This window comes from Oryza brachyantha, chromosome 2, assembly GCF_000231095.2.
Source record: "Oryza brachyantha chromosome 2, ObraRS2, whole genome shotgun sequence".
Lineage (NCBI taxonomy): Eukaryota > Viridiplantae > Streptophyta > Magnoliopsida > Poales > Poaceae > Oryza > Oryza brachyantha.
In genome coordinates this window covers 20,790,292-20,817,607 of record NC_023164.2, presented here as the reverse complement: position 1 = coordinate 20,817,607, position 27,316 = coordinate 20,790,292, and the positions used below count along the sequence as shown (strand labels likewise).

Below are 27,316 nucleotides of genomic sequence, written 5' to 3'. Positions count from 1 at the left end.
TTCCCAGCTTCTGTTTCTAGTTTATTTTGCAAATTCTACGACTCCAAATTCTCAGAAGCTGAATATGGTTTAGAAATGCTTCACTTCTCTGTGAGAAGCTTCAATTGCCATAAGCTCTCCTAAACAGTCCAATTATCATGCATGCAGAGCGGCTCAAGGGTAAACTTATTATTGTCTCGCTTACAAAATAACACGTGATTTCACTTTGTGCTGCCAAAATAAATGGTCTGCACACGCTAGTTGGTACATGGAATACTTTTGCATTTCTTTTTTTATATAATATATAATAAGCAAGGACTTTTGCATATATATTTTTAAGATAATAAAGACTTCTGCATATGCTATGTCCATGTTAAATTGTTGATGGTTCAAAATCACCACGTGAATATCAACCCACTCTCTGCAGGGAGATAAATTAGAACAATGAAACAAAGTGGATTAGGTAGACAAGTTATAACAGTTTGTTCATAATTTATTTTTATAGTATGCTACATATGAGCATATGATTTTGTTTATCTTCAGTTTTAACTTTTAACTGCTCAATAACATAAATATAAAAATTTTATCCATAAATATTTTTTCAACAGTTTCGTCCAATTTCCTACTGCGTATAAGTGCACTCCGAGAAAGAATGGAAGGGCACCGGACCAGAGCACAGAAAATTATGTTCTTGAAATAACGGGGCCACTGCAACCAAGAAAGCCAATAAAGATAAACAAAATAACCACAATAATTACTTTTATACTTGAGTCCCGATATGGTGCTCTCTACTAGTAGTAAAAATAAATATGAATCATTAATCTATTTTTATCGAATAGTTCAGATCTATTTTTACTACCAGATCACTTGACGTAGTAGAAAACATAAAGGTGCATAATTATCCAATAAAATATGGGCTTGGAGGGTAAAATCATATATTTACATGTGTGCGAAAGAATACTCCATCGAGTACATACTAAATAGTAATATGATCTTACGATGGATAAAACATCTTATAATGAATTGATAAAATCATAAATACAAATATTACCCCAAATCATTAAGTTAGTAAAGTATATTAAAATAGCTCTGAGCCGATGGTCTAGATCAATTATACTGTTAGTATGTACTACCGGTAGAAAGTAGAGAAACCGTTTTTAGCACACGAGTATATGTACACCCATGTGCTTGCATGCTATCTAAATACTCATAAAAAAATATGAAAAAAATTAATAAGATATATTAATATGAGATATATCACTTCCACAAACATGTAAATTTAAATTTAACTTCTACTACTTGTAGAAAAAAAAACAAACAAAGAACTAAGTATATGCATATTCATATTCATAATTGTTATTGTTATTTTTGCTATAACTTATAGAAGTTGAATTTAAACTTGCATGTTAGTGGAATGATATAACTCATATCAAACTATATTGTCAAATTTTTTTTATATTTTTAATGACTAATTAGATGACATGCAATCAACGGATGTATATACATCTGTGTGCTAAAAAACTGCTTCCATAGAAAGCACCATAGTGTTTCTCTTTATACTTTTATTATTAGCAGCCCAAAACCCAAGGTTAAAAGTTACAAAAGAAAAGGCTACAGTTAATTATAAATTTTAAACTTTGGTCGTGATTTATAAATCAACGAGCAAAATTATGTTAATCGTTCGCTCTGACTTCGTCTTCTGTTCCTCGTCGGAAATATATCATTTGTTACTCATCTTATAATCCCAAAAGGCTATAAACGGCAAAGGCATCACAATTCAGAGACTCACAGTTCACACTACTTTTCTTCGGCTAGGTGTTGTTGATATAGATGAGGATGACACATTGACAGGGTCCACAAAGCAATTCACCCACTGCCACTAAAATATTTTTCAGTACTTGTCTGCACCTTCTGTCTTTGAAAATAGAAGACTTTCTTTTTGTTCTCACTTATTTTCTGGATGCGGCGAATCGACCTTGTTCTCTATCATCCAGCAATTTTTCGTATATGTGCCATATCATTAAAGAATATTAAATGGGTTTCATTACCATTCTTTGTATCTTGAGATAGCATATTTTGTATTATAAAAATTAGATACCTTCGTAAACTAGATACCTGGGTATCAAGATTTTGTAATTTTCATATCTCGAGATATTTTATTGAGAACCATAAAATTTCTCATGTTAAATTGCTAGAAAAGTTTCTCTCTCTATTTTAAAATATAATAGCTTCAACTATTTGAAATGTATCCAGAATATAACGTCTTCTCCAAAATTTGAAATTAACCCATTCATCTCAACCAATTATAAACACATCTCGTTTAATTCTCTAAATACTTTCTCATCATAACAAATGAGAATCCTCCTTAATTTAATTTCATCTCTATCCTTTATCCCTAAGAGAACTTTAGAAGTGCTCATTTTTGGACCACAGGAAAAACGTTATATCAAACGGATGGTTATGAAGAACTCATATAATATATTTAATCACAAATTAAGCACGCTATATCAAACTGATGGATATGAAGAACTCATATAATATTTTTAATCGACAAAGCTTATCCGCCAGATCGATATACCATTGTGTCGTGTTCGATGAGTAACACCATTGCTGATCTAGATAGGATTGATCTAAAATATTTTCATGTTAACTAACAACTAGCAGCTAAGTTGATATACACATGAACACAGGCTATCTAAGCTTTTCGACTGGGGTTATGCAGCTTCAAACCTAATATCCCTTTCATTTACTATAACCACACTTTGCTTCTCGGTTTATCTAGTTCAAATATGTTACCTGCTGCCTTTCCTACAATGTTGTGCGGCATGAATCATAATCAAGGATCCACATTAGGATTATATTATAAGATAAAGTTCATTTTTGTTCCTTGAATTATCTCGAGGTTCATTTTTCAGCCTGAACTACAAAACCATGTATTCTTCACCTTCAACTTTCAAAGCCAGACAAATAACACATAATGACATCTATTTTAGTGATCTTGTTTGAAATAGATATGTTTTTCTTAATTCCATACTCTTATTGTGTGTGTTTTGTTGGCATATATGTCACTTAGGTTTACAAACACATTTACTTGAATGATGCTTATGTCGTCGGAAAACAACTATCATATGGAGCAAAACCATTGTATAAGGTTTAGGGTGTTATTTTACTGATTTTAAAAGTTAAGGGTGAAGCACAATTGGTTTTATAGTTTATGATGAAAAATAGACTTTGAGAAAAGCTCAGGGAACAAATGGACCTTACCTTTTCATAAGACTAGTGCTTACTCTATAGTTTTATGACAAAGTACTCATATATTTTGTTTATAATTTTTAACGGTATATGTAGTTTTGTGAATTTTACTCTTTACATTTAGATTATTAAACTAACACCGGTAGAAAAGGAAATGTGATACATAACTACCCTAGATCCACTTAAAATTTTTCAAAACATAAGTTGTAATCTAGGTCCACTTAAAATTGTACAAAACATAAGTTGTAACCTGTAATCCTTACTCATAGGTTACAAAGCACTGTTAGTCTTAGGCTTCTTTAAAATACATTATTTTTAAAACACAGTTTCAAAGCTACCATTTGATTGGCACAAAGGGTATATGAAAAACTCAAGACATAGAAAGACTTCTTCCAAAATTCGTCCAAAATAACCTATTTTATAGAGGTATTAAAAGATCTAGTAAATATCAACCATTTATTTCAAAGGGCTATATAATACCATAGGATATTAATCCTCTAGAATTGTTGTGTTGTTCCTTTGTTTCGAAGGATCATAAGGCCATGATGCTTGGTGAAGTGGAGTAGTCCTAAATCGGCAGAAGAGAAAGGGTTAGGTAACTGAGCTGGGGCTTGTTGACTCAATGTAATGTCAACAGGATCAACACAATCGGATATCGTGAAGAGAGAAGATGACCCGTTTCTTAGTGGTGACAACGCTTAGAAAGAGAGATGATGTCTGTGAGATTTGTGAAGATATGATTATGTCGATAGAAACTAAATTTCGGACATGTCTACACATCAATGACATATTGATGCCAATGCCACAATTCGTGCAAAAATGTAGGAAACGTGTTAACTAGATAAATAAACGGATCGAATGAGCTAATACCCGCTAATAGATATGCAGGGGGAGATCCTGCAATCAAACATTGGGGATTGGTTACTTTTTTTCTTCCTCTAGCTCCCTTGTTCTTCTTCTTTCCCTCTTCTTCTCACTTCCCTCTGTCCTTATTCTCTATGGGGATCTATCATGTAGGAGGGTTGAAGACCCCATATACACTACGTTGGATCCACCTAGTAGATATGTACGGTGAACCAATACTAAAGCAGTTCTTAGAATTTTTATTGGAGCTACTATTTCACTAACAAGGTCTTAATTCTTTTTGGCTTTTGGATTATAGACTACCACGTACATTATTTCTAAGCTACTAAATATTATCTTCTTTGTTACTAACATTTTTCTCAGAAAACATTTTCAAATAAAATATTATTGTTTAATTTATTCAATTATACACCGATATAACATCTTACTTTTCTTCGTCATCCCTCAACACTAGAGATGGCAATGAAGAATTTCCTATCCGGTTTTACATCCCCATACCCTCGCCGCAAGCTAGAATTTATCCTAAATTGCAACAGGAAAGAATTTCTTCATACCCGTTCCCGGAATAGGGTATTAATCCACATGGATTCTCCGTCCCCGCTTAAACAACATAGTATTCATATCAAATCATATATGTAATTCATATTTTATATAAATAAATCGATATATATTTATTAATTCCCATGATAAAAGTACATGATTACTATTTGTTGAATAGAACCATGAATATAATTACATGGCACGAAAAAATAAACTTAAAACTTATATATTAATTGAGTCTCTAAATGAAATTGGGACGAGGATGGAGACCGGGACGGAGGATCATAGCCGTCCCCGTGAGACCCGACAAGAAAGTGTTTCTCCTATTTAATTTCCTGTAAAAACCAATTAAAAACATCTCAATTTCTTAATGGGAGAATTTCCCAAGAAAAAAAGGTAACGGCCCCGTTAACACCTCTACTCAACACACGCCAACCGTTCTAACGAAGTAACGAGTCCCTTTCACGCCAAGTGCTCCCAAGCTCGTGAGCGGATTGCCACGTACAAGTCTTCTCGTGGTATCGGACGCACTGTGCACATGGGCGCAACAGTAAAAACTCCAAAATGGGCGGTTACCTAGCTTTGGCTGCTGGCCTGCTTTTTTTTAACACAGTACCACGCAGACGCTTATAACGCACGTATACTCTTCTCTGAAAACACAAACCCTACTTCTAGGAGCACCTCCCACACACTCCCCCTGAGAACGTAAACCCTGCTCCTATAAGCACCTCCGAAGACCACCGGAGAATAACCTAAGAACGCACGCACGCAAACCCTACCCCTATGAGCACCTCCGAAGACCGCCGGCACATCGTCTCCCACTGAAAGCACAAAGCCGTTAGAATCCTGGAAAATTCCTCCAAAGAGAAGTCGAACCCAGAACCTCAAATGCTACTAAGACGTTATGTAACTACTGTACTACATGTCCTTTCGCGCTGCTGGCCTGCTGCTGCAGTGTAACAAGGCATGTACCAACGGATATTCTCTCGCCTTTCTGCACATCTCGCTGTCCTGGATCTGGAAGTGCTCGAAAGAATCATCGCAAAAGTTTTTAACGCGAGGAGCATTCGGCAGCTCAGGCCACATCCTGCTCCTATTGACACTAGGCCCAGAATCCCAGAAGTACGGTCCGTATCACGGATTCACGGTCACAGTTACGTGTGTGTGCTCGCTGAGACTCCTCCTCCTATTGCAATTGGGGGAATCAAAGGCGAGCATATCACACGTTACTCGATAAGATTGGCGATTCCTATCACGATCCACGCTTGTTTTTCTCGCGTCGACGAATTGGCACGGCCGCTAGCTTCTTTCTCCTCCGATGTGACGCACGCGCACGATATAATAAGGATATTAGGACAAACATAAAGTTGCATTGATTAGAAGGGAGTAAAGCATCCATCGTCAAAATATTGATCATTGCACACAGTGATCCGCCTTTTCTTTTTCCTGCTACGTTGTTGTGCCGTTCCTTTCCAAACTAGTTTCACCTCGCAAGATCTGTGAGCAGGGCTGAAGCAGATTCTAATGGGTGATGAAATCCTGGGCTTTTTTAGAATCAGCTGCATCTACTCCATGATTCAATGATAAGTTTATGGTGCCATAACCTGCAAATCACGGACGTTGATGCCATTATGTCAGCATCGCCTTGGCTCCTAGCGACGTGACCACCTCGCACGTGTGTATAGCACGGAGGGGTGATTGTTTACTTTTTGATGGAAAAAAAGTCAAATAACATATTTGTAAATAAAAATAGTTTATGAATAAAACTTTTATATATGTATTCTTATCGATCCAAAAGTCAATGCTAGAAAATAAATTTATGTAAAACACCTTAAATTAAAGACAAGTTTAATGCCAAAATTTTAAATTTTAATTTCTAAACTTAAAAAGAAGCAAAACGACGAGGGTGAAGACCGCACCGGAGGAATCGTTGGGTCACTTGGGTGCCTGGTTGTGGCACAGGCACAAAGCTGAGCTGGGCTGGGTAGCCAAGTTGCGGGTTGCCGTGTTGCTGACATGGTTCTCGGTTTAGTAAGAAATGGGCCGTCACAAGAGAACTCTATATTTAGTAGAGTAGCAGGAAATATATTTTTGTAAATCTTAAAAAAAGAAAATAAAAGACAAGCAAGATTAAGCCTGCTGATGAGGGCCTTCAAGGATGTTTGGAGGACAATGGATATCTTTCTTTTGGTTTATTCGATATCGCATTCTCTGCGGTAACATATGCCTTGAGTTGCAGCCCATGGTAGAGACTGCTACGTTTCTCGAGTTTATTGTAACCGGGGTTTTAAGTTTTTGAAGTTTTGGATTTAGGGGATTCTATAAGCATTCCTTCCTATTGTCGTCTTCCTTCATTCTCAACAAATTTCGTCCAAGCTCCAGCCCACAATATCGGAACTCAACCATCTATCTTACACCTGTGAAGATAGGTTTCAAAAGACATACAGCTTGGTTCAAAATTTGACCAAAGGCGTCCCTCATCCAAAACTTTGGTGTCAAATTTCTTCAAAAGAACTATGTCAGGTACATCCTAGTCATCAAAACACCACTGAAAAAAATTATTATGTTCTCCATAAAACACTCGGGGAAAATAATGCCGTGCATAGTCCTTAAGAGTGTGACAAACAATTGTATTGCTGTGAGGAAAAATCGAGTCTCTTAATACAAATGCAGCCGAACAAAACCTTTATATTGATACATCCCTCTGAACTACCAGCACACCGGAGCAGTGGATCAGATATGCTTGTTGGTTCCAGACTTCCAGTGCTTTACATATTACAAGAAATTATTCCCCTCACGTGAAACTCATTCCAGGACAGAAACTCTCGTCCATGGTGAGACTTAGCTTATACTCTAACTGCAAGGCGATCCAATTGAAACTCATTACCCTCGGAGAATAAATGTAGGACATACAAGAACAGAACTGGCCACCAACCACACCTCAAATCGTTATGGATGTGTTTTTTTTTCTTAAATCCCTCACCAAATAATGGGGGGAAACTAATCTAGAGTACACTATATTCATTTGGTTTGGGCTCCCTCAATAACCCATTGCCACACCTTCAGTTCACCAGTTCCATCCCCAGTAAAAAATAAACCACCAGGACCAACTTGTATTGCCCTTATTTCCTGTTTGGAGTATATTCTGCCCCTATCACTGAACCTACAAACCCAAATGAGTGCCCCTTCAGATAAACAATGGAAGTAAAATAATAAAACAATCTTAGCATGGTAACTTTCTTACGATGGCAGGTCAAATAGTCGGACAGTGTTGTCATTTAATGAACATAGTAGCACAGGTTTTGATTGTGCATCAGGCATGCCACTGAGGGCAAGTGCTCCCTACAGATAAAATATAACCATTAGAGCATTGGAATGAAGAAATTTGACAGAAATACATGGCATGTCTATTTTCAAAATTTGAGCAATGCAGATGTCACGCTAAATTAATAATTAGAAAGATTGATATTTCAGAGGCAAAAATATTTGCTACCAAGAAAAGAGGCATTCTAATGGAACTAGTACCGACAGAACAGAAGTGATTATTCTGAATTCAAAATGTGAGCACACCAGTATGGCATTAGTTTAGTCTATAGTACATGACTCATGTAACATGTCATTTTACCCATGTACAGATTCCCTAGTGCTTGTTAACTTCCATCTATAGCAATAAATATATTTCAGTATATCACCAGATTTACATGTATTACAAGGAAATCTACATAAGAAGCATACAGATTTACTAATGGACGATGCTTGCAAACACGTTGAGTTCCATATAACACTTAAAACAGGTGGTTTCAAAACATCCGATTATTGAGCTTACCACTATCTTGACCTCGATCAGGCACTTCAATGCAATTAGTTTGACTAGATAGCTACTCAATCCGATTAGTTGGTAATTAGTTGAGATTAATCGTTGTGGAAAACTTGCTGGAAGAATTAGGAAATGTGAGTTCTGCTTCAGGCCTTTATTCTTAACCCTAACTCCTGGATGAGAGAGAGAGAGAGAGAGAGAACAACACAGCACACCAATCTGCGGGAGAGGATGGTTTGCACTCGGCAGCGCAATTCCGCCACTGCTCACTGCTCCTGGCTCCTGCCCAGCCACCACTGCATGCCTGCGGCCAACCCGCAGGACCCCGGCCAACCCGCAAGCGAGCAGTCCCACACTCCCACTACCCGCATAAAACCCCACTTAATGGCTTCATAGTTTGTTCCCTACTTGCTAGTATAAAATTCAGACCACAAAATTAATTAGAATTGTGATAAGTGGGGAAAAAACCCGATAGCCCACCCAGTGGCATCCCTACCTAGCCACCTCCTGGGACTGATGGAAGCCAGTGTGCTCCTCTCCCTGCTCTCCGCCGGCAAGGCGACAAATCCTCTTTCCCTTCCTCAAACTGCTGCTGTTGCCGACTGCCGAGGGGGAGAAGCTGAGTTACTCCAGCTCCTCCAATGGTTAGCCTATCCCCTCCTCAAGCTCTTCTTGCTATGCTTCCCACTCTATTCTTCTTACCCTTCTCCTCAAGGTGCTGTGCCCCTCTCAGTAGCTGATCTGCTCTGTAAATTATCCTGGGTACCGCTGGACGATTATAGTGGTCGACTAGCAACTAGTCACCGAATCATGATTTATCATATAGTCAGTGCCCTTACAACTAGGCTCGAGTATACGATTTGAAAACATTGCCAAAGATGATTTATTTAGGCATCTAAATTGATGTATCCTGCACATCACCACCTGAATACAACTATGCGAGTCACTACAGAAATATTGGCTCTGTAGCAGGAAAGCGCGGCACAAAAGGCCATTAGAAGAACTCGCTCCATCACTACGAAAAAAGAAAAAGAAATTTAAAGAGGAATGTCATGTCACGCTTCAAGAGCCTCGTTGATGTCATGCCATGCTCTAGGCAGGATAGGTGCTCATTGCAACTCCGTGGTCTGACTAGTTCATCAACCTTGGTGGCTTGTGGCAGGCACTAGTTTAAAAGCTAAATAAAGTGCATAAGCAACTTGAAAATATCAAATTACTCTGATTGCTGTTGTTTAATGCTGGGAAAACAAGTGAACTGGTCCAGTTCACTCGACAGGTCCAGCTCTAATGAGTAATATCTACCTAATTGGCTGACTCGTGAGGATATTACATGTGCATAAGCCAAATTTGATGCTAACTTGCTAAGTGTCTCAAAAACAGTTTGCATGGGGAAGTGCAAAGAAAATTCTAATGGTAAATTCAAATGAGTATTAACGCTATATTTTATACTCCATAATAACTTGGACGGGAGATGACACCCACTAACTAAAACCATACAATGGTACTGATTAAAAGTTAGATGGAAAGAAAACATGTTCTTGCGAACAGGAACAAATTATCTATAAGGATTTAATAGATCATGGTGTAAAAGTTCAACATAAACAGCATGTTATCACATATTAAGAGTACCGAGTCACATACATGCTCTTCTTTGTGTGTATATGTTACTTCCAAGCTTCCGCTTTCTGTAGCTGCCCAGACCTAAATAATAACATAATATAGAAGTATGAATGAATCAAAAGGATAAAATATGAGTACAATAACAAGTGTAACAATAACAAAATGAACAAGTGCAAAATGCATTGAAAAGGATGAGGATAAGCCGTTAAGGTATGAAATGTGAATAGATGTATCTGCTGCATTATTCAATAATAGAAAGTCAAGGACAGAGACTAACTTTTATTGTTTGGTCCAAGGAACAAGATAATAGGAATTGCTCCCAGCAGAGTACAGACATAACAACCCCTGTATGCTCGGAAAGAGTCTGTATGCACTGCAGAGTTGCCAAATCCCACACCTGCAATAATTTCCTTCTGTTATTGCTATTTGTAGAGTGGAAAATAAGTAAAAGCGAGAAGAATGTCATTCTAATCTTATGGAACAATGTAGGTGCAATCTAATGGAAGAACATGTATGAAGGAAAAGTGATGACAAACAAAGGGGAGTAATTTTACCACCCTTGGGAGGTCCGGAGAGGTGCTATCTAGTAGTAGAAATGAGGAAGTATATACCTCATGATTAACACTACAAATATCAATATTTCACAAATACCTCTCAAGGACTGGAAACATACTTCTTAAAGTGATTCCATATGACAAGACATGCACATCAAAATAGAATAGATACATCAAGTTTTCCTATGATCGAAGGAACCAATAATTACTAGGAAAACTACAATCATAGTACTGTGAAAATTAACAAATTTCAATTTCAAGTATAACTGAGATTGAAATGTATGGGACCAGGGAGCATCTGTATGTATTCTAATAGGAGTAGATCTTGGTACTGGTGCTTTTATCATGCTGCAGATCAGAATATCTCCAAATACTAGCTGCAAATGTTCTTTGTACCAGCTGATACAGCACAAAAAATGTGCACGTCAAACGACAGTAGAATAAAGCTTCTGCCCTAAGTAACATATAAAAGAGCCTAAAGCAGGTGCAGATTTGCATCACCATTACATCTCAAACTTGATTGCATTTATCATGGGAGCATCTGCCCTTGATTGTATTTGTTATGAAAAGAAAACACTGTTTTTAAGTCTGATTGCTGACCCCAGATATATCAATTAGCAATATGTACCACATAAATTTATTACAGAAAACTAGAAGTGAACAAAAAATGCACAGTACAAAGGATCTATTGATAATGCAAAATTATGCACTGTAAACTTCCACCATTGGAAACACAACGGATGGACGCAATTGAGTGGGAAGTTAATAAGATCCATGAAGCATTACACGCTAACAAGAAATATGAGCTGACGCATGCAACAGGGCTTCCAACATCAAAGTGTACCTATCTAACAATAAACATAAACAGGTGCGAATAAAAATTCACAAGTTATCCTTACTCTAATGGTTTTATCCATTGAACCAGAGTAAAGCCTCATGGCTCCTACTACTAATGACACAACAGCAAGCTGGTGCCCAACAAGAGAAGCAGCTGGCTCAAAACCGTTTGTTGCCGCGCTAAATCTCCAGGCCAAAATCCGTCCATCCTGTACCATGGGCAACACAAGGGAATGGATCCACATAGTAAATTACATTTGCACATAAAAATGTTAAGACCAAACATAAGCAAAAAGGACGTGAAGTCTACTTGTGTTCCAGCAAAGAGTAGCTCATTGCCAACAGCGAGTGCATAGACTTGCCCCGTTGGCCCAGTAAGGTTCATTTCCGCTTGTGTTTGCATATTCCAAACCTGTATGGATAGGTCAGACAGTCAGATACACACATAAACAGAATAATACCAATAGCGCTAAAGCAAAGTCACAAATCTCAGGTCCAATATACCTACCTTCACAGCATCAGGAATTCCAACAAATAACCATGGCCCCTCACTGATCATGCACCCGATCTCACGTCCCATATTGATGACACCAGCACACTAACACACCACCATATAGCAGATAATAAAGTAATGTCACACAGAACAGAAGAGCCTCTGTAGGGTACATTTCAATGATGCCTCAGCTACCTGCCCAGTTTGGCAATCCCACATGCGCACAGTTCCGTCCTTACTCCCAGAATACAGCTTGTCTGACCCAGCCGGCAGTGCAATCCCCGTCACAACCTGATCGAATACACAACAGTTTGGAGTTAGAATGCCATGTTTTTTTTACCAGAAAGGCGTATTGATCTGGGATGAGAACCTTCTCATGGCCCTGGAGCGGAGTGAGCAGAGTGATGCTATCGCTCATGCAGTAGGTGTGAGGGAACCGGCACTTCTCTCCGTAGCTGCAGTCGCCGGCGAGGAAATACCTGCAGGGGCGGTCGGGCACCTTGTGCCTCGGGCCGCCGTCTCCACCTCCTGGGCCCCTCCCCCATTTGTTCAGGCCACCGCCGCCGCGGCCCCCTCCACCTCCTGAGCTGGGGTTCCTCCAGACGTTCCCGCCGGCGCCGGCGCCGTGGTTCGTGCGCTTGGTGGTCGCCTCGGGGAGCTCGCTGTGGAGGTAGGGGCAGGGGAAGCGATTGCAACGCCCTGCACGCCAGTGGATGCAGACCTTCCCGGATGTCGACGAGGAGGCGGCGCCGTTGGCCGGGCCGAGGCGGTTGTGCACGCGCTTGTTGCCGAAGCGACCGTCGGTCTCTATGTCCATGGGCGGCTCGCCTAGGGTTTGGCGGGCCTCCGGTCAGAGGTGCACGAGGAGGAGGAGGAGGCAACCGGATATAACCTGTGGGATAGGCGGGCGCCGGCGGCTAAGGGAAGCGCCGATATACGGGGGAGCCTGGTCGCGTGGAGGCGACGCGGCGAGGGCTCGCCGGAGTGGGTAGGGAGATCCGGATCGGAGAGAGAGAAAATGGAAGGGGAGAGGAGAGGAGAAGGCACTGATGGGTGGCCCTTTTTTCCCCCTTGGGTCGTGGGACGGCGGCCGGGGAGCTGATCTGGGCTTTACGTGGCCCGTACCCCGTAAGGCCGAGGCCCTATATAGGCGCCGGGGCCGCGGCCCGTTTAGGAGGAGGCCTTTCAGTCGGTGGGCCTAAAGTCCTGAGCACGACCGGTCCAGGTCAATTTCGCCCAGTAGTATGGAGAGGCCCCACTTTTGTGTATGCAACTATGCAAGTACGTGGCTTTGAAGACTCGCAGTGTTGGACCTTTCAATTTGAAAAGCCCAGTGTTTGACCTTAGCCGAATTCAAAACAGACCAATCCATGAAATTTCAACTCTGTTTGTGCTAAGCCATGAAATTTCAACTCTGTTCGAGTCAATAGATATTTCTCTAGTTGGAAAAAAGGAGTTTCGTATCAAACAAAATTAATGTGTAACCAGCCAACTTCAGGAACCGACCCTAGAGCATCTCAGCAGCTCATCTAAATTTAATTATTCATATATATATTTATTTGGATAATTATCTAAAACAGATTTATCATTTACCCTATATACCCTACAGTGCACCAACTGAGTTTACTCATTGGACAGATCCAACGGGTCAGATCCTTCTACCGCCTACAGTCTCCTCAGCCGACATCCGCACCCGACATCTGCGTCATCTACCCTAATCTGCTCCAGCCTCCTCCTCCGCCTCCGTCACCGCGTACGCCGCCTACATCGCCGCCTCCTCTCCCGGCCGTTGCCTACGCCGCCGCCTCGGCCGCCGCCCGTCTTCCCCGCCTCCGTCGGCCGCCTCCTCTCCCGGACGCCGCCACCTCGGCCGCCGCCCATCTTCCCCGCCTCCGTCAGCCACCTCCTCTCCCCGACACCGCCTACGCCACCCTGCCTCGGACGCCTCCTCTCCCGGACGCCGCCTCGGTCCCCAGACTCCCCACCTCCGTCGCCTCCTCGGTCGCCCACACCGGATGCCACCTCGGCCGCCTCCGTCGCCCACGCCGAACGCCGCCTGAGCCGACGCCTCGGCCCCCGACAGCCGTCCCCGCGTCGGCTGCCGCTTCCATCGCCCACGCTGGACTCCGTCTCGGCCGTCGGCAGCCGTCCCCGCCTCGGCCGCTGCCTCCGTCACCCACGCCGGAAGCCACCTACGCCGCCGGCCACAGGTCAGAATCTACGGTTGAGATCATCTGTGTCAGCCCGGCCTCACCCTAGCACCTCCACAGATTGCCCTCGCCTCCACCCCACCAACGCCCCTCCACCACGCCTTCAACCCTAGCATCTCCACCGCGCCGTCGTCACCTCACCGCACCCCGCGACTGACGCCGTCGAGCTCCTCCCCTGCGCTGCCCACGCCCTGCACGTTCACTGCTGCGCGCCCTGCACGTCCACTACGGCCGCCCCTCCACCACGCCGCCCGCGCACGTCCACCGTGTCGCCTCCGCCTCTCCGCGACCGATGCCGCCTCCACTTCGGAGACATCCTCCAACTCAGTTGCCTTCGCTCTTGGCGTCGCCGGGAGCCACCGCAGAGAGAAGATGCACCCCCGCCTCCGCTCGCTCCCCGGGGCGCCGCCGCAACCGACGTCCAATGCTACAGTTCGCCCCCGCCTCCAACGACGTCGCCGTTGCTCCCAAAATCCCCCTCTGTAAATCATTGAGGTGAGGCTCTGGAACTTTTGGAATTTTGAACGATTCAAGATGTTAGCACATCCTAGCAGCCACTGCAGAATTGCACTGATTGTTTCTTCAGACTTCATAGCAATCTCCAGGAGTTTTTGAGCCAGACATGGTACGTATGCAAGACCATTGCTCACTGCATATTTCAGAGTTCAGAATTCAGATTGTGGATTGTGTATGTCTTGCAATTTCAGCATGAATTCAGCGGTCAGCTTTTCACTGTTTCAGAATTCAGAATTGTCTTGTTCTACTGAATTGGTTGTGAATTCAGCGATCAGCTACTCATTGTTTCAGAATTCAGAATTGGATTTGATGGAATACATATGCATGCAAATAGCTGAATTCACACTTGGAGATTGCTATGAAGTCTCAAGAAACAATCAGCGTAATTCAAGCTTCCCATCTCATCTTTCAACCTATGTAGCCACTCCAATATAATGTGATTATGAGTAGCAGTATTTAAAAGTTTAGGATGAAAAAAAATGGTTAACTTGGTGTGTTCTTGAACCAGTATGATGTAAATTATATGAAATTATATCTTTCAGGAAGTGTGTTCCTGAAGTAGCAACAGGTAAACAAAAAGTCATACCCTAGCATATCATATCTGAATGTTTGGATCATCAAGGATCTCTCTAGATGAGTAATATCTGAATGTTCCTTCTGCTGAAACCGAATGAGAAATATCTGAATGTTCCTTTATTTATGTGTATTATTTTTATTGAAACTCAATGTGAATCAATTATTTTGAACATTTGATAGCATGCCAGTCTCATCTTAGAAAGCTTATAATCAATCTGTGTGGTGACTATAATCAAGTATGCGAGTCAGATTCACTGCTTGTAGCTTGATGCATTATTGGTTGCTGCAACGAAAAGTTTAGATTTTTATAGCGCTGTCGGATTTTTAGGTTTAAAAGTTTATCGCTGGGGATTTTTGTTCTCATTGTGCTCAAAAGTATCATTGTTATCCCATTACATCTAAGTTTCACAAGGACCATAAATACATCAGACAAATACACCATTACAGGACCAAATTGCAGGAGAGGCGCGCTGCCATCGCCTGTGCAGATAATGATCATTGCGTCCTCCAGCGATCCGAGGAGTGAACTCCAGGTACCAACACTCTCTTGTGCAATATCATTCCAATAACACGTGTGATACTCTCAATCTCGCACCTCACTGATATGAAAAATTTTAGTGTAGAAATAAATATCTCCCCTACTTCCAATATATATTCCCCTGTCATTGTCAATAGATGAGATTATCTCTTCCTCATCCACTCAGATTCACACAAGGAGTATAAAAAGATCAAGACCTTTTCATTCAAGTGTACAACAAAGACACAAACACAGATCCCTTCACCTTAACAGACCACTTATGTTAATTTGGTGATAATTTTCCATCACTCTCAAAAATGATTTCTTCTCTTTTTGTTGAATTATGGAATCGGTCGTCTATGTTTGCTGCAAATCAAATCTTGGGTGGATTTCTAAAATACCATTATGATTATATTTTCTATTGTTAATTTTGAAAGAAATATCTCCCAATCTTGCTATTTTATTCTTCTTTACATGGTTGCAAATTTTTTTATCTCTGTCATAATTCATGTAGCATCTCTAGGTACTCATTTGACAAACCTCAAGGAATTAATTGCCCTTTAGCATTTACGGTACAGGAAGCTATCTAGCATGATTTGCATAGGACAGAAGGCTTATGTTAAATCCATAGTCACTTATGCTTCCTTTACAAAGCTACAAACAAAAATTTTACTATGAAGGATGACAATATTTTCAGAAGCACCAATAAAAAAAATAAAAATTGTAGCAATGGTTCTACGGTCTGGATAAGATATTTCCATTATGTCATGGTTTTATTGTGATTTTTGATTGCTGAGAAGGCAAGGTGCGGTCATCTTGACTTGAACTATTTTCTTTCAGGAAAAAAGGAATTGCTACTGCTGTTCCCATCATCGGGCAAGTTTGCAAGTTTAGAATATCCTTGTTAGTATTTAGGTACTGCACTTCCAAAAGATATTGAGAACTATTCCTTTATTTATTGCTAGAGATATATGAGAAATGTACCAATGAGCTTGATAGAATTCCATAGAAAAGAAATTTGTTTATTATTTTTTGCATAATTTCTTTTATGTAGAGGAGAAAGCAACAAATTTTTGGAAATATAAGCACTATCATTCAAAATGAACTCTTCTGGTCATGGTTTCTATTTTCTATTTAACTATGTAACTATATCCTTTATTTTCCACCTTAGCCAAAATAAAAAATGTACTGTTCTCATAAGGATAAAAAATTGCATAAAAATGCTTAGTGCATTTCCTGACTACTTATGCCATAAATTACTAAATTACTATGTAATTATGCTAAATGATGCATTTAAGATAGATTGGAACTGTTTGTTTGCTTGCTGTTCAGACTTCTTACTGTTGGGGGAGATGGAATTGCAATCAAAACAAATGCCCTATCTTCACAAAATGCTATAGAAATTATGGTTACAAGTTACTTCCGAATTCTAATATTACTTTAATGTTGATCCATGCTTGTTCTTTTTGATTGTTATGTTTTTTTATCTTGTCTCCTGGTAGTGTTGCCATGTAGCAATCAACAATATTGGAGCAAATTGTCACTACTATTGAGAAATGCTTGTTGTTGCATAGTTCTGATCTCCCCTTCCGCATTTCCTTGTTTCCTCTATTGATAAAAAATATGTTCTATGCTAAAATGGCAAAACATCTAGATGGAAAACTCACAGGTCATTCTAAAAATATTAAAGGATCATAAATAGCTTCCTGCATGGCTGATGTTTTGGTATCTTTATTACTTCTATCTCTCTATTTTTCTCTTAAAATGCATGATCCAGTGTTACTAATTTTCATGTTATTTTGGACCTACATTACTATAGTTGACATATGTATAACGTATGGTGCTGACTACCTATAAACAGCTAGCCACTTTTCTTATATGTACCTGAGGTCCTCAGTAGATTGTTAGCATATTTTGTGCTCTCCCCTGCGTTCAACCTTCGTTACTTGATCTGGAGCGTGAAACAAGGCCGCATAGGTGGGAAGGCGAAGGAGAGACATCACCTCCAACAGTGAAATTCCTATCAACATTAAGCTCAAATTTCCTACACAAGCTATGTTTTGCTATGTTGCAATGAGTCGTAGCGGTTAGTGTAATGTATCATTCCTTGCTGTCGAATTATTTATCCTCGGAATGTGTAGTGAAATTCTTGATGTTGTGTTGTGTATATTCTCACATATGATTTATCCATGATGTATTATTTGAGTTTCGAGATATTTCAATGTTTATCTTACTGATAGCGATATTTTCCTGTATATATTATTTGGTTTGTATTGTTAAATATTGCTATAGCGTTAGCACGGGTATATAACTAGTTCATATTTGTTTGTACTCTAGCAGATCATTCATATATGATATCCTCTATATATTTGGAAAAATAGAGGGAGAATATCCAAATATAGTTAATTGAACAATATCCGGCGGATAAGCCTATCACAGCCCATCGCACACAAGCACAGCCACACAAATAACAGATTCAGTTTCACACCGGCAGGCGGCAGCCGGAGCCGGCTACTGACTCGCTTCAACGCCGCCGTGCCGTGGCCTGGGGGCGTGCGGCGTGCCTCGGAATGGCAACGGCCGGCACCGGCAGCATCAGCGCCACCTCGTCGAACCTTCCAGCTCAGCAAAAGACCCCAAATCCCAAGAAATCATGTGCTTTCGGGGCACCACTGAAACACCGGCAGCATCATCGCACGTGCAAGAAGAAGGCCGCCGTCCCGGTGGCATGCACGGGGCAAGGCGAACAGCGATCCACCCCCGCCGTCGCGGCGCCGCAGGAGGCTCGGACTGGCGCCACGTTTAGCGTCGAGTTCAGGACGAGGGACGGCTGCCGGCTGGGCATCTCCAGGTACCCGGATTTCGTGTACAATGCCCAGGGCGGCCGCGGCATCGGCGCCGGCGCCGGCAGCGGTGCGGATAGTGGCACGATTCTGGTCGAGTTCGACGTGTCGAGCCTGTACATCCCGGCGATGTCCGGCGCGACGACCAGGTTCCTCGGGCTGCCGCTGCCGCCGTTCCTCAAGATCGACATCTTGCCCGAGGCTCTCCGCGGAAACATCGATCCCGCAAGTGGTCAGGTAATTACATCCATCATCAAATCGTCTCGTCATAACCATGGCTAAACAATCTCTGGAGATATTGCTGCAAGAATAACGTGATCTTGGTTCTTGAATGACCATGTTCGTTTCAGGTTGATCTGAAGTTCAGGTCGAGGTTCTGTTTCTCCGTTGGGAGCGTCTACCAAGCACCGCCGCTGTTCGTCGACACAACACTGACCTCCGAGGAGTCCAGTGGAGCCATAAGACGAGGAACTGGAGAGAGGATGGACGGCGAAGGGAGATGCAAGCTAGTAGGGGTGGCCGTCGTCGACCCCATTGATGACGTCTTCATGAACACCTTCCTCAGCCTGCCGACCGAGTGCATCGCCTACTTGAACGCCACCATCTCCATCACTGAACCAAACTGATCCTTGCCTGTTTCAGTTGGTTGTATAAATCTTATATGCGTGGTAAAACTGAAACGCATGAATGTTGCAGCACGAGACTTAGCACTTTAAAGAACGAATGTATTATTATTCGCACAGATATTATAAAGCGGAATTTATTTTTGTCATGAAAACCAGAGTTGGGCCATGCGTCCCTAGGAGGTGCTTAGTTGGTAAAATAAAAAAAAATTCTAGTCACATCGAACATTTGATCAAATGTTGGAATAGATTTTCGGACACGAATAAAAAAACAATTTCATAGCTCGCTTGAAAACCGCGAGACGAATCTTTTGAGCCCGATTAATTTATCATTAGCACATATGAGTTACTATGACACTTATGGCTAATTATTGACTAATTAGGCTAAAAAATTCGTCTCACAATTTCTTCAATAACCGCGCAATTAAATTTTTATTTTATCTATGTTTAATACTTCATTTAGAGGTTTAAAGATTCGATGTGAATATGTGATGTTTTTAGGAACTACCTCGGTAGATTTCAAATTTCCTGCACTTTTGAGTCAGCTCTCATTGTATACAGTTGAACAAATTATTTATTCAGATTTTCACCCTAATAGTTTGGAGCGTAGTTTAAATGTCAACAGATTATCAACCGGAGTATTTGTTCTATCTTTTTTTATACCGTTTTTTCTGTTTTATCTCTTTGTAGCGACAAACACATACATTACAACGTGTTATATGGTATATATATGGGGGCATTTAACTTTTTGCCACTTTTAGAAACAGCACATAACATATTTGCCACCCGCTGTTTATGACACGTGGGCCCTCATGTGTCTATGACATGTGGGCCCAATGGTAAATATGTTAGTGCAATTTATAAGAGTATCAAAAAGTTAATTATTCCATATATATTGGGTTCAATGTATCTATGCACCTATGAGGATAAGCTACACGAGCCCATAGATGAAATGAACATTTTTTTTTGAAAAATTTCAAGACTACTATTATAATTTTGTTAAATCAGATATACGACATCCTTATCCAATTGTCATAGACTTATGTGTGCACCCCATGTTAGTGAGATAATAACAGATCTTTAATTTTATAAAATTATAATAACACTGTTTACATTTACCTTTTTTAATTTGGGCTTATACGAGTAAATGAGTATTTTTTAACCAACAGCTTTGTTTTCTTTCTGGTTTTCTCACCAGAGGGCATGTGGGGCATGCTATGGACGATTTGGAGGAGGGGTGAGCGGAGAAATTTTTTATTTTTTAAACCTTTTTAAGAAATAATTTTACTACTAAATTTTTAGGGAAAATATTTGCACTGCATGAACCTTTTGGCAACGCTACTAACATTGGCGTGGCCAAACGGCTTGCCACGCCATTGTCGGTGGCGTTGCAGCGTCACTGACAGTGGCGATGCCATGGAACGCCGATTAGGCTGCGTGACAGCGTTGTCTTGCCATGTCAATGTTGTGGCGTGGCCAAAAGGTTCAGATTTGAAAATATTTTCCCTGAAGGTTTAGTAATAAAATTATTTCTTAAAAAGATTTAAAAAATAAAAAAATTTCGTGAACGGACTGATGATTGTGCTTTTGAAGTAGCAGAGGCATACCCTTGTTTTTTTTTGTCTTAACTCCTATACACATTATCTTGCTTGGATGTTAGGTCCCAACTTTTCGTTTATGCTTACGATAATAAGTTAGAATTTGAATTTTGAAACTTACATTTTCGAGTTGATTTTGAAGTGTTTTCATCATTATTTATTTTTTCCTAACTTTCTTTTTAGATCATATATAAAAATTTTATCCATACAATATTTCTTAATTGCTTATAAGTTAGCATTCCCGAAATTACTATAGTCCCCTTTACACATAGAAGCTAGCCTAAAAACACAGTTCTCAAGAAAAAACACAATTCCAAATCTAAAAATCAAAGGGGATGGAATTCGTTGACCACAAATTTGAAAACCAATATCCAAATGTTCAAATGAATTTACTTACATTTGATGAAATTTTAGACAGTAATTTTACCTTTATGTCTCACCATGTAAAACTCCTCGAATTTGGTTGAAGTCGGTCAAAAAATATTCTTCTAGTGGCAGGGAGTGCGGTTGTGCACATATGAGTGAGTGTGTGTTATAAGAGCTTCAGTTTTTTTACTGTGTGTTAAAAAATGAATGTCCAAGGAAAAATAGAAGTGTTGATTTTACAATTGCCCCTTTGGTTTGTCAAACAAATTTGTCCCCTTCAGATTTTTAGAGGGACAAGGTTGATGTCCTTCTCAGATCAACCACAGAGAAAGGGCTTGGCGTCTCAGCTGCAGTGAGGCCCACGATTCAGCGCGTTCTTTCGGAGGTTAGAATTAGCCGATTAGGCGTACACAAAACGTGAAATATGATTAGTACTTGATTTATTAATAATTCAATATTAAAAAGTTGGAAATAGATTTATTTGATTTTTTAAATAAACTTTTGTATAGAATTTTTTTCACAAAACAAACTAGTTAACAATTTGAAAAACGTGCTGACATATATCAAAGAAGTAATTAATCTAATTAGGTATTTTATAACTGAGACAAAGGCTTAAACCTATCTTTATAAATATTGAAATGATATAGACAGTTTGTTCAGAAATGAAAAGAAAATTATCTTTTGTTTTGTGGGTCCAACTCTAACGTATCAGAGCAGAGGAATCGTTAGATCATGCCGGTGTCCCAGTGACATCGACACGTTCGGACATCGAAAGAGTTATTCATATCCAGCAGTAATACCAATGCTTATAACACATTAAAATGTCACCATTTGTACAGGATTATGGGCATATCAACTGAAGTGATCTATCTGTTTTTTTATTTAACATCATTAACTTTTATATCTATAATTGATCATTTATCTTATTAAAAATTATATGATTATATAATTGTTTTGCTATAATTTAATTTATTATATAAAACCTTAAGCAGTACTTATAATTTTATATATTTATACCAGAATTGTAAATAACATGATCAAAAATCTAAAAATTAACGATATTAAATAAAAAACTGAGGGTATGACGGATGCTTACACGTAGGAATCCACCTAAATTCCATGGCGGCTCTAGAATCATCGCGCATCATGTTTCTCCTCTCCGCGGACCGAGTTGCTAGCTAGCTAGATCCACTCGTGACGAGCTGATGATGATGGCGACGTCGAAGCTAGCTGCTCTTCTGATTCTTCGGCAGCCGCGCGCCCGCGGGAAACGCACGGACGGAGACGGACCCGGTAAAAAGGTGGAAAGGCAGCCGCGAGCGCGCGCGCGCGCGAGCTGGCAAAACCGCGAAAGCCGTTGGTAGAGTAGCGACTCGCGAGCGAGTGGTGGCTGGTGGCTGACTCGATCCACCAACGCAAACGCGCGCGAGGTGACCTGACCTGAGAGCTGAGAGAGACAGACCTCACTCGATCTGGCTAGCCTAGCCTGGCCGCCTTTTCCCGCGGCTTGCCAGCTCTTAGGCTCAACAAAGGGCGTCATTTGACGCCGTCAAAGAATGTTCCATTAGATTTTCTTAACCAGCTTTGGCTCAAAGGTAGTATAAAGTTGTCCTTTTTTGTGAGGATAATAAAAGCCTATGGGTCGTATTATATTCCGAGGCATATGGATTGCAAAACACTGTTTTTGTGACGTAGAAATTTCGGAATTCCATTTTTAGACAACGAATAGTTCGGCAATAAAAAGACAAAAAAAAAACAAAAGTGGCGTTCGCGGTAACGTGCTACTCGCTATCCTAGATTTTGTTACTACTTCGACGTGTTTTTTTGCCAGATTATTCTATGCACGCCTTACAAAGTGTTAAACATATATTTTTTAAAAAAACTTATGTATAGAAATTCACCATCTTATTTTTATATAATAGATTTTAATTTTATGTTAGTTAATTTCATTGTTATATTAAATAGCTATTAAAAACTAAATAATCTTTCATCAGAAAAAACACAACCTTTGTTACCAAATTAAGGTGAGATGGATTAGCACGTGCGAGTTGAGTGATCGCATAGGGTCCCCAAAAAATTAGGGTGTCAAAATTTGTGTGTTTCAATTCAAGCGAGTTGCGCTCGAATATGGTTTCTAGAGCCTCCAGTTCCATTTTCTTTTTAAAAGTTACCTCTTATTGCTTTACTAATTTGGCTAGAACATGTTTGTTTTCACTGCCTTTATAAGGTGTTCGGTGATAATCATGACAATATTGCAGGATTGTAGTCTATAATTACAATACGAACAATAAGGCAGTTGAAGTTCCATTTTTTTCGTGTAGTCAAGGTTCTACTATTTTGTTTGAATAACTGTATCAGGGCAATTTTTTCCTACCTAGGTAGAGCTCCATCATCATTAATACAATTTACTCAATAGTTTTTCTATTTTCAGAATGTAGAGCCTTATTCTGTGTCTCCCTCTGGGGTCTCAAATTATTTGGTACAGCCCTACTACCTATATACATTGGGCAACTGGTTTTTATAGCAATCAATAGAACGATATACTAATATGCACAAGGACTGGCCATAGGAAATTAAAAAAAAAATCACACTATATTTCCCTCTCATCTAGCCCACATGTAGAGTCCATCTAGGCCACAGCGTTATAGCAATAGAAATAACTAGTGCTAGATTTTTAACAATCGAAAGCCAACCCAACAAAACTGCTTCATCTATACACATTGATTGGGTTCGTTATACTAGATTATCGAATGTTTTTTTTCTTGAATTTGCACACTTCTAAACCGTTAAACAATGTGTTTTTTAAATTCAATACAAAAGTTCATTATATCACAATTGTAAAGTAGATTTTTAGTTTGTAGTAGTTAATTTTATTATTTATAGTATTAAATAGCTATTAAAAAATTTGATATTTTTGGTTATTCATCTTTCATCTATAAGAGAATGTAGCCATTGTCTCTACCCTAAGAGAAATGCTACGCATACATGGGCCAACTCGCGTGGGTGCCGCACAATGTCAAATATTTGATTGCCAGCCGAATATTGAGCGAATATTATTCTGCAGAATGTTGCACTGCCTACCGTCCATATAAAGTCATAAATTGATGGCAATAAAACCAAGCCCATTTCTCAAGAGATAGAGAACTCATTTGGCAATAAAACAGACTGTTGGTAGGCAGGTTACTTATTGCCACTCTCCCTCCCAAAACTAGAATAGTTTAATTTATTTTGGTACAAGGGTAATAAAAGAAAATGATAATTACTCCATTCGAATTTTAATAAATGATGATGTTGATTTTTTTGCGCATTTTTTATCATTCATCTTATTAAAAATATTATGCAAATATACGAAAATATATGTTATAATTAAAATATATTAAGTAATGAATCCATTTATAACAATATAAATAATAAGTATGTAATTTTCTGAATAAAATGAATAGTCAAACATATGATAAAAAACAATGATGAGATCTATTAAAATAATGGATTGCGTAGCTTGTAGCAATAGAGACTAAAGGCATTCCCAAAGGCATTCCCAACCCAATGACTAGGATGGTGTCCATAACATTAAATAAGTTGCCATCTAGGATAAAAGATAATGTGACAAGTGAATAAATGAGGAAAGAGAATGAAACTATGTCTTGGTTTCTACACAACATTTAAAATATCATGTGAAATAAGTAGCATTAAATTGAAGTATGGAATAGTAGTGTTTGCATTGGAAGAGTAGTGTCTAGTACTAGTTTCTTGATGATGTGGAGTTTTATGAAAACTACGTCTAGTGTTATGGGTTGGGAATGCCCTAAGAGACAGGGTTTAGAGTACCGTTTGACCGGTGAAAATTGAGGCGTAGCAAGATTTTGATTTATTCACTGATTTTGAACAAAATTTGAGCAAACTATTCAAAGTGCACCTCTGGACCTCATTTTGGGCTGGCTCAAGACGTTAAAATTTTGGTGAGATTCGGCGAAATTGTGAAACCATACACGAATTCGTCACAAAAGCAGTAGTGAAGTAATATAGGTCCATAGCTCCATAACATAAACATATGCCTCTTTCAATTTTATACAGTTATACCATTTCTCTGTAAACCTGTCAAATTCTCAGTATTCAATCGTGCATTCTTTGAGAGAGCAATTTTACCATCCTTGAGAAGATATCAAGAGGTACCACTATTTTATATGTAAAATTTGGTACCTTCTAGTAAAGGTACCAAATTTTATATAGAAAAAAGTGTTATCTCATGGTACCTCCTCAACGACCGGAAAAAAGTTCTCTTTGAAATATATTGCACCGATGCCACTCCCAAGAGCCATAGATCAAACAAGCAACATGATCCGCTGCTTATTACACAACTGGTTCATTGTAAACATTGGGCAAGATCACTCTCATTCCGTCATTCGTAATAAGGGTGATCCTAATTTAGAGTGCCAATCTTTCTGAATATATATATATATATATATATATATATGTATCCTCACAACACTCGACAAGCACGCACAACCCATTAGCTCGATCTGGCCTTCCGCTTCTTCCGATCACATTTCATCAGAAGAGCAGGGATACATTAACATTACCCTGCAGATAAGTTAAAAAAGAACAAAAGGGAAAGGGGCAACGAGTGGAGTACACCTGATGTACTTGTACTCGATCCCCTTAAGCTGTACAAGTGATAGCTCTGTGCGCGCCAAACCAAGTTGAGTTCAAACCCGCAGGATCAGTAGCTGAGTTCAAACCCGCAGGATCAGTAGCTCCATAGCTTGACCTCGCCGCCGTCGTTGTCTTCGCCGCCACTTACGGTAAGATCATTAGCCATTGGGGGCGGGTCAATGAGCATCCCTTGCGCCATGTCGAGGTATCCCTGCATCCCGAAGTCCAGTCCATCATCTTCATGGTAGTACGGGTGCGAGGCGAACTGAGCGGTGTTGGAAGGGGCGGCCGATGCGGCGGCGGCCTCCTCCCGGGTGGCTGCATTGCCCTCGTCCGGTGGTGGTCGGAACGCCTCGGCCGCCTCAGCCGCCGCCCTCCGTATGTCGTCGTGGCTTGCGCCGAAAGGCGGGACGCGGAGGCGCCTCGGCGAGTCGGCGAAGTTGAGGCAGGCGGCGCGGCCGCGCAGCGCGAGCGCGGCGACGTCGTGCGCGCGCGCCGCCATCTCGGCCGTCTCGAACGTCCCGAGCCATATCCGCTGCTTGCCGTGCGGCTCCCGCACCTCGCACACCCACCTCCCGGGGTTCCTCCGGCGCACGCCCTTGTACACGGGGTGCCGTGTCTCCTTGAACTTGGTCCGCCCCGCCCGCCGCTTGGGCGGCGCCGACAGCACCGTCATGTACGAGGAGGAGCCCTCGTCGGCGGCGTCGGCCGCCACCGGCGACGGCGTCCCCGACGAGTAGTCGCTGCTGAGCGCAGCAGAAACGTCCATGCCGTCGATCGCTAGCTGCGCTGCGCTGAGGCCGAGCGTGGGATCGAGGCCGATCCGGTTTGAATTCTGGAGGGAAAGGTGGTGGCTATATAGTTTAGCGCGTGGAGAGGGACGTGGCCGCGTAGCACTGTTGTTCAACGCGGTGTTGGCACGAGAGGCGCCAGCCAGGTAGCAGCCGCGCGCTCGCTCGAGACCTGCCGGGTCGGGAGCCTAGCTTTGGGCTGGATACGGGTACGGGGGCCGGCGGGCGCTACGTTTTAATTGGGTCGGAACCAGCTGGAGCTCGCCGGGTGGGGATAGGGACCCGCGCGACGCGCAGGCATGGGATGGAAGTGGGCCGCCTGGGCCTCGCTCGTCTTTGCTCTCTCCGGTGGCCGGTGGGGCTCCCATCTCGCCTCCTCTCCTCTTGTCTCGTGGGACGGCGACCCTGCGTTGAAAAGGGATGCAAGCCGCCTCGCCTGCTCTCGGATGTGTGCGTCACCGACTCACTGCGTGTGAGTGCGACTGCGACGGCCGGAGAAGGCGATGTCGCGTAGCATCTCTCTCAAGTGGGTAGTTTGATGCGCACTCGCCCGCCTTGCAACTGCATCGTCTGGGACGGATTGGATCCTCTATGAGAGCCCGTGTATGAGTTGTACCGTTTTTAGATCAGGTTGTTGGTTCATGGTTCACTGATCCAACGTTAAAAT

The 27,316-nt window shown here is 41.2% G+C and overlaps 4 protein-coding genes across 7 annotated transcripts; 2 read left to right on the top strand and 2 right to left on the bottom strand.

Annotated features, from left to right (window-relative positions):
- Positions 1-7,493: 7,493 nt before the first annotated feature.
- Positions 7,494-13,064, bottom strand: LOC102711672 (zinc finger CCCH domain-containing protein 17). The gene is made up of 9 exons (XM_006647618.3): positions 12,327-13,064; positions 12,152-12,247; positions 11,972-12,061; positions 11,774-11,875; positions 11,526-11,672; positions 10,350-10,469; positions 10,094-10,153; positions 7,880-7,977; positions 7,494-7,798 (listed from the first exon to the last, which is right to left on the bottom strand). The coding sequence occupies exons 1-9, from the start codon at positions 12,771-12,773 to the stop codon at positions 7,657-7,659; spliced, it is 1,302 nt and encodes a 433-aa protein (XP_006647681.1). The 5' UTR covers positions 12,774-13,064; the 3' UTR covers positions 7,494-7,656.
- A 696-nt stretch (positions 13,065-13,760) lies between these two features.
- LOC102711502 lies at positions 13,761-18,130 on the top strand. 4 transcript variants are annotated; one of them, XM_040520713.1, is made up of 6 exons: positions 13,761-14,166; positions 14,227-14,661; positions 14,753-14,791; positions 14,874-15,064; positions 15,706-15,791; positions 16,616-18,130. In XM_040520713.1, the coding sequence occupies exons 2-6, from the start codon at positions 14,459-14,461 to the stop codon at positions 16,667-16,669; spliced, it is 573 nt and encodes a 190-aa protein (XP_040376647.1). In that variant the 5' UTR covers positions 13,761-14,166; positions 14,227-14,458; the 3' UTR covers positions 16,670-18,130. The 4 variants fall into 4 exon arrangements, 2 of the variants coding, with proteins under 2 accessions (XP_040376647.1, XP_015688948.1); XM_015833462.2 differs by having other exon boundaries at positions 13,761-14,661; XR_005811102.1 differs by having other exon boundaries at positions 13,761-14,791; positions 14,974-15,791.
- A 25-nt stretch (positions 18,131-18,155) lies between these two features.
- On the top strand, positions 18,156-19,492 carry LOC102711226. The gene is made up of 2 exons (XM_015833438.2): positions 18,156-18,855; positions 18,969-19,492. The coding sequence occupies exons 1-2, from the start codon at positions 18,346-18,348 to the stop codon at positions 19,242-19,244; spliced, it is 786 nt and encodes a 261-aa protein (XP_015688924.2). The 5' UTR covers positions 18,156-18,345; the 3' UTR covers positions 19,245-19,492.
- Positions 19,493-25,500: 6,008 nt separating this feature from the next.
- Positions 25,501-26,670, bottom strand: LOC102717043 (dehydration-responsive element-binding protein 1G). Its single transcript, XM_040521193.1, has one exon. The coding sequence runs from the start codon at positions 26,625-26,627 to the stop codon at positions 25,953-25,955; it is 675 nt and encodes a 224-aa protein (XP_040377127.1). The 5' UTR covers positions 26,628-26,670; the 3' UTR covers positions 25,501-25,952.
- Between the last annotated feature and the right edge of the window lie 646 nt (positions 26,671-27,316).